This window comes from Lathyrus oleraceus, chromosome 1 (assembly GCF_024323335.1).
Source record: "Lathyrus oleraceus cultivar Zhongwan6 chromosome 1, CAAS_Psat_ZW6_1.0, whole genome shotgun sequence".
Lineage (NCBI taxonomy): Eukaryota > Viridiplantae > Streptophyta > Magnoliopsida > Fabales > Fabaceae > Lathyrus > Lathyrus oleraceus.
Genome location: NC_066579.1, coordinates 304,269,605 through 304,277,098, shown reverse-complemented (window position 1 = coordinate 304,277,098; position 7,494 = coordinate 304,269,605). Strand labels below are relative to the sequence as shown.

Here is a 7,494-nt window from a genome sequence, read left to right as displayed (position 1 = left end):
ATTTTTGTCAATCCCATGTAACTTTTATTATATCATGAATAAACTTTTTTTTAACATTATATTTCATTATTTATTAAAAAAATACAAAGGTGTATGCGTCAGATGAATTGACACATACACCAAAGACCAAACATAGGCACCAACATTAAATACTTGCAAAGCATGCGTCAGCGATGCTGATGCCTCCTCCTGTTACAAAATGGATGCGCCAATTCATTTGACGCATATGCTTTAAAAGGTGGTTATTTTATTTTATTTTAAAATCGATTATTTTGAATTTTTTTTTTTGAAAATAATGATTATTTTAAAAAAAAAAATTCCAAATGTTCCGAATCACTTCAATAACAAATGCCACTATGTTAATTTTGCTTATTTTCTTTGTCTGCAAACTGAGTATAGATATTCAAGTGTTCTATAGATCATAGGTTATTCTTTCATTCCAATTCCAATTCCAACACAGCACACAATTTGTTCAGTGTGCCAAGCGACAAGACAACAATGTCGTTTTTAAGGTATGTTGCTTCTGTTTCCTTTCCCAATTCTAGATCATACTCTCACTGTCTCCAACATTTCAATGATGATGCTGTTGATGCTGTTTCCTTGTTCAATCGATTGCTCCAAACGAAACCCACCCCACCCGCCATTGAATTTGGCAAGATTTTAGGTTCTCTTGTCAAAGCCAAACATTATTCCACTGTTGTTTCCCTTTCTCAAAAGATGGAATTGAGTAGAGTTACTCCTGATTTTGTAACTCACAACATCATCATCAATTCTCTCTCTCAATTAGGTCATATTACTTTTGCTTTTTCTGTTTTGGGGAAGATTCTCAAGAGGGGTTATCTCCCAGATGCTATAACCTTGACTGCATTCATCAAGGGTTTCTGTCTCAAAGGTGAACTTCATAAAGCATTGCAATTTCATGACAAGGTGGTAGCTCGCGGATTTCATTTCAACCAAGTTAGCTATGGGACATTGATCAATGGTTTATGTAAACTTGGAGAAACAACTGCAGCACTACAGTTGCTCAGACGAGTTGATGGAAAGTTGGTTCAACCTGATGTGGTAATGTACACTACGATTATTGACAGCATGTGCAAAGATAAACTTGTTAACAATGCATGTGATTTATATTCTGAAATGGTTGTTAAGAGAATTTCTCCTAATGTTTTCACTTACAATGCTTTAATTAATGGCTTTTGCATTGTTGGTAGATTGGAAGAAGCAATTTATTTGTTTAATAAAATGACATTGGAAAAAATCTACCCGGATGTGTATACTTTTAGTATATTGGTTGATGCTTTTTGTAAGGAAGGAAAGGTGAAAGAAGCACAAAATGTGTTAGCTATGATGATTAAAAAAGACATTAAACTTAATGTTGTTACGTATAACTCTTTAATGAATGGATATTGTCATGCAAATGAAGTGAGCAAGGCCAATGATATATTCAACATTATGTCCAAAAGGGGAGTGATTGCTGATGTTTGGAGCTACAGTACCATGATAGTTGGATTTTGTAAGGTTAAAATGGTGGATGAAGCTATTAATCTCTTCAAAGAAATGCATTGCAGAAAAATCATTCCCAATACGGTAACTTACAGTTCCCTTATTGATGGTTTGTGCAAATCGAGGAAAATCTCACATGCTTTAGAGCTTGTCGAAGAGATGCATGATAGAGGTCAACCCCCGGATATAATTACTTACACCTCTATATTGGATGCTTTATGCAAAAGTCACCATGTTGACAAGGCAATTGCTTTATTTAAAGAATTTAAAGACAAAGGTATTAAACCAAGTGTGTGCACATACACTATTCTTATCGATGGATTGTGTAAAGGTGGAAGACTAAAGGACGCGCAAAAGGTTTTTGAAGAACTTTTGGTCAAGGGTTACAATCTTGATGTCTATATATATACTGTTATGATCCATGGATTTTGTAACAATGGCTTGTTTGATGAAGCGTTGACTATGCTGTCAAAAATGATAGACAATGGTTGCATTCCGGATGCTCGTACTTATGAAATCATTATTCTTTCCCTATTTGAAAATGATGAAAATGATAAAGCTGAGAAACTTCTTCTTGAAATGATTATGTGAGGTCTACTATGAGACTAGTAATAGGTAAGATGCATTTCTATTTCCACATTATCATTTGAATTTATGTTTCAACATTATTTCATCTTTTCATTATTGTAGTTGCTTCAGCTAATGGGATAAAGATACATATTTTTATTATTTGTGTGCTTAACAAAATGATAGATTGGAGAGTCCAATTTGAGGGAGATTGGTAGAGTTTATATTGTTGTCTTAGAAGTGTTGGGCTGTGTTTGTACTAACCGTATTACACCTCTAGCCAATACCTTTAGCAATAGAAAATATCTTGATGCTTTATATGGATACAAGTTTGCTTACGTAGGCCTTCATTCGAGGCGTCTGGTTTTGAGCTGTTGCTCTAATCTTCTTAATGTCATTGCGATACTGCAATCACAATAGGTCCATGGATACAATGTCCCTTTGAATTCGTTTCCACCAAAATTTATATTATCACCTCAAGTAGTACTACAATTTACAGTTCCTCTTTTTAACTGCTTTGTTGATTCCTCAAATGGGTACATGTTCAGATGCACATCATTTTCATTCACAGTTTAAAAATAAGTTTGCTTATTTAGACCTAAAAGCATGGCTCATAATATTTAGGGGAAAGGGTTGGTTAGAGAAGTAGAACATCATGTGTTCTGATTTCAGTGTTAGGTTTGGAAGCCAGAGTCTCTTTGCCTTTGATTTTTAGCTGTTTCTATTGTCTTTTTAATGTCATTGCTGTTCTGAAATTACAAGTTCCATCAATACAATGTCCTTTGAATTAATTTGCACTACAATACATGAAGCAACTGGGCTGTTTATTTCTATTTGGAATCTTAACAAATGCAAATAAAGATTTAGGACACAAGAAACATTTTGGCAGAAAAATTGTAGTAAGGTACTGCTAATTACTATTAGGACACCGGAATTGCATTATAGACTTAGGGAGTTTTATATATGATGATACACATTATGACAAACTAAACTTTAAAATACTTGACAATTTATAAGTAGATTTTGGATCCACATATTTAGTAGCAAAAGTGAGAATATCGCTCTGTTTACTGCAATTGAGTAATGCATAAGTCAAATTACTTCTTTCCTATTTGTGATTGTGTTACATGGTTGGACTATCAACCATGTAACAGATACAATCTTTTGCATCTGCATGATGTATACTGTTTTGAACCTTGCCTCTAAGGAAGGTGGAAGAGAGATAATAAAAGAACATGAATTATCTATGAAGGCTAACATACATTCATCACAGCTTTGGACACTAAATAAGTTAATATACTATAACTTCGTTTCCTGAACAAGGTTTATTACATGACAGCAGAGCGAACCAAATCAGCACAAGCTGATAAACATTTTCTAGGATTGCTCTAATTGGTTGAGGAAGTGCATCAAAACTTGTTACTTACTGTGATGATATACATTGCCGGTATGTCATCTACTTACACTTCTTGAATATGATTTGGTGAAATCATATTCTAATAAAAATTTCATGAATGGTTCTAATATTGTAAGCTGTCACTGAGAACCATAATTTAGAGGGGTATTAGGGGAAACTTATGGTTCTTATGAGTTAGATATTGACAAAGGTAGACCATATTTGTTTATGATTTTTCGATATGTATGAATGTCAAATACTTGTTTAGCCCATCATATTAAGAATGCATAAGTTCTACACTTTTCATATACAAAATCAATTTTTATGCATTAGACATTATTCTCTATAAAAGTTTGAGAGTAGAGAGGGTGTTAGAAAAGAGGAGAAAATTAAAGATTCTGAAATGTTTTATCCTCAATCTGATAAATTGTGCACTAGTCATATTTTAGAGATGGTAGGTTGAGCTATCACTAGCCAAACTAATTTACCAAGAGATTTTTAACTGCGATAACATAAATAACAAACTAACAGTTAGCTGTGTCTTTGATAGGTTAAGCAATCACCTCATGTTTGATGGATACTGGTGTTGTGCTGCGTGTTTGAACCTCTACTTGACCAATCAAGGACGCTTTGAGCACTATTTTGTTCCGATGACTTTAGTAGGCAATAACAATTGAATAACTTAGTGTTTGGTTACTTCACACTCAACCTTTTACTTGCCTCGCAGCAAATATAGTGTACAACATAGCGCATATGACATGGAAATGGAGGATGAACGATATGATATTGCACTGTATCTGGTGACCCTTTCTTGATCTTGAGGAACCTATTGGCCACCACTTCAAGGTGGACCCTTCCCTAAGTTTTATCTTCCATGAATACAGATGGAATGCTTTTACTATGTCATATTTTGTTGTGATTATTGCACTACTGCTTTTACAATCACAATATCTCTTGACACTGTTTGAAATATATTAAGAAAATTATTAAAAAATTGTTCATTTTAAAATCTATTGAAAATATGGTGTTGTAGAACATGTGTTTGAAATATATTAAGAAAATTATCAAGAACATTTATAGGATTGAACCAAACTGTGCAAGTTAATTCATAACTGAATTGAACTATTATTGATTCACTTAACTGATTATGAGTTCCAAACCGAACGGTTAGTAAGTATTATTTTCAAACCTACCTGATATCAACTTCCTATCTAAGATAATTACATGCCTCGGATATGCCTTAAGTGCCCTTCTTTCATTTTCAAACCTAGCTGATATCATCAGTTCACTATGTTGCATTCGTTTGTGGGTGTGACGAAGAGGATTCCATTGGAAACTTGCTTATAACTATGCATGGAAACTCTGGCAACCTTACATCTGCTTGAAGGATATTTGATAGAATAATAGGAAAGAGTGTTCTATCATGGACGTCGATGATTGCAGGATATGCTGGTTCAGGCCATCCAGAGGAATCGTTGAGTCTTTTTAGAAGGATGATAGGGACGGAAACTAAATCAAATGGAGCAACCCTAGCAACTATTTTATCAGCTTGTGCTGATCTGGGATCACTCAGCATTGGACAAGAGATCGAACAATACGTTTTTGAACACCGATTTCAATTGGTCCAACTAGTCCAAATGTCTGTTATACACATGTACTCTATATGTGATAGTATTAACAAATCTAGAAAAGTATATGAAAGTGTGAAAAATAAAGATCTGACTCTTAGGACTTCCACGAGGGAAAGTATATGAAAGTGTATGTCATCTTACTTACACTTCTTGAATATGATTTGGTGAAATCATATTCTAATAAAAATTTCATGAATGGTTCTAATATTGTAAGCTGTCATTGAGAACCATAATTTAGAGGGGTATTAGGGGAAACTTATGGTTCTTATGAGTTAGATATTCACAAAGGTAGACCATATTTGTTTATGATTTTTCGATATGTACGAATGTCAAATACTTGTTTAGCCCATCATATTAAGAATGCATAAGTTCTACACTTTTCATATTCAAAATCAGTTTTTATGCATTAGACATTATTCTCTATAAAAGTTTGAGAGTAGAGAGAGTGTTAGAAAAGAGGAGAAAATTAAAGATTCTGAAATGTTTTATCCTCAATCTGATAAATTGTGCACCAGTCATATTTTATAGATGGTAGGTTGAGCTATCACTAGCCAAACTAATTTACTAAGAGATTTTTAACTGCGATAACATAAATAACAAACTAACAGTTAGCTATGTCTTTGATAGGTTGAGCTATCACCTCATGTTTGATGGATACTGGTGTTGTGCTGCGTGTTTGAACCTCTACTTGACCAATCAAGGACACTTTGAGCATTGTTTTGTTCCGATGACTTTAGTAGGCAATAACAATTGAAAAAAGTGTTTGGTTTCTGGAAGTTTAAGGAGTGTCTTACAGGTTTTTTTACAAAAATAATCCACTTTTTCAAGGAAACTCCCAAAATATTCTTGGTTTCAAAAAAAAATTCAAAAATACCCCACTTTTAGGAGGAGTCGCCAATTGAATTAGAGACTCCTCTTAAAACTTGAATGGAGGCGCCAATCCAATTGGCGCCCCTGTGTAGGTTTTAAGAGGAGTCGCCAATTCAATTGGAGACTCCTCCTAAAATGCATTTTTTGACTTATAAATAGATGCTTTGTGTGACCAATTGTTCCACATGTCATATAATCATTTGACAATCATGTTTGGTGTTCGTCGCCGATACGAAAAGGTGATTTATGCGAGAGACAAACCTCAAATGCTAATGCTGTTTTGGAACATCACCATGTTCGATCAACTGAAGAGGGAGCTGGTTCGTTGGTTAGATGGGAAAATACCAGAAAGGGAAAAATCAGAAGTATTGAGAGACTTGACAATATCTTTGGTTGGGTGCGAATGAAGACTGATAAGGATGCTAGGGAAATGATGTTCGGTCGAGACGACATCAATTTGATTGTTGTAATCAGTTAGAAATATATATGTTTTCAGATGTTTTGTACTGATCTTTGTTGTGAACCTCGTTGTAACAAAAACTTAATGATATATAATGATTGAAGGTTACAGAAATACAATGTTACAAAAAGTTTAAGACCTAGATGATGCTCCTCAATTGGGACATTTGTTCTTGTTGTGTCCTGGTTGATGACAGATACTACATAATCTTATCATTTTATCTGTGGAATCCATCTCTGTTCTGATACGTGTGCTGTTTGGCCTTCCTTTCTTCTTTCTACGCATCTCGTCATTGTGCCAAATAATATCACCTTCATATGGAGGTCAGTAATCCTCCATTGGTAGTACTGAGAAGCTTTGAGTATATACATTCATGATGGTGTTGGCCTTGTACACATCAGATAAATTGCTATAAGCGTCTTGACGAGTATAAGCGCATGCTGCTATGACATGGGAGCAAGGTATGCGGAAGGCCTAGAATTTTCCACAATCGCACCAACTTTTGTTTAGTCTAACAGCGTATGCTAAATTTGGTCTCCCCTCGTTGTGGTCCATTGTTTCCTACACGCTGAAATTTTGTCTATGACGGTCAAAGACTGTTACAGCGTGTGTGCTAGCTTTGATGCTCTCCTCTTTCATGACCTTCATGCAACACTCACTGAATACTTGCCCGGACATTAACACCGCACTCCATCTTTCACCTCTAGTTGCGAACATAGAAGCCAACCTATAATAGGTTGATCTTACCAAGGTGGTTATCGGCAGATTTCGAATTCCTTAGAATACCCCGTTCATGCATTCCACAATGTTTGTTGTCATGTGGCCCCATCGACAACCACTGTCAAATGCCCTTGTCCACTGCTCTACTGGTATGTTATTTAGCCATCTCCCTGCGTCTTCATTAGACAGTCTAATTTCATCACGATAATATTGAAATGACGACTGAGTTAAAGCATACCCAACATTCACCACCTTCTTGCGAATATTTTTATCTTTTATAGCACACATGAAGTTTTGTGCAATGTGTCCGATACAGTAGACATGGGTAGAAGGAGGATCATACCATC

The 7,494-nt window shown here is 35.0% G+C and overlaps 1 protein-coding gene across 3 annotated transcripts; it reads left to right on the top strand.

Moving 5' to 3' along the window:
- Positions 1–364: 364 nt before the first annotated feature.
- LOC127131914 (pentatricopeptide repeat-containing protein At1g62930, chloroplastic) lies at positions 365–6,504 on the top strand. Of its 3 annotated transcripts, none has more exons than XR_007806532.1 (3): positions 365–2,118; positions 3,413–3,517; positions 5,725–6,504. XR_007806532.1 is itself a non-coding variant. In XM_051060800.1 (2 exons), exon 1 carries the CDS (start codon positions 499–501, stop codon positions 2,092–2,094), a length of 1,596 nt encoding a protein of 531 aa, XP_050916757.1. In that variant the 5' UTR covers positions 365–498; the 3' UTR covers positions 2,095–2,118; positions 4,017–4,424. The 3 variants fall into 3 exon arrangements, 1 of the variants encoding a protein (XP_050916757.1); XR_007806531.1 differs by lacking the exon at positions 5,725–6,504 and adding an exon at positions 4,017–4,425; XM_051060800.1 differs by lacking the exons at positions 3,413–3,517; positions 5,725–6,504 and adding an exon at positions 4,017–4,424.
- The last annotated feature ends 990 nt before the right edge of the window (positions 6,505–7,494 follow it).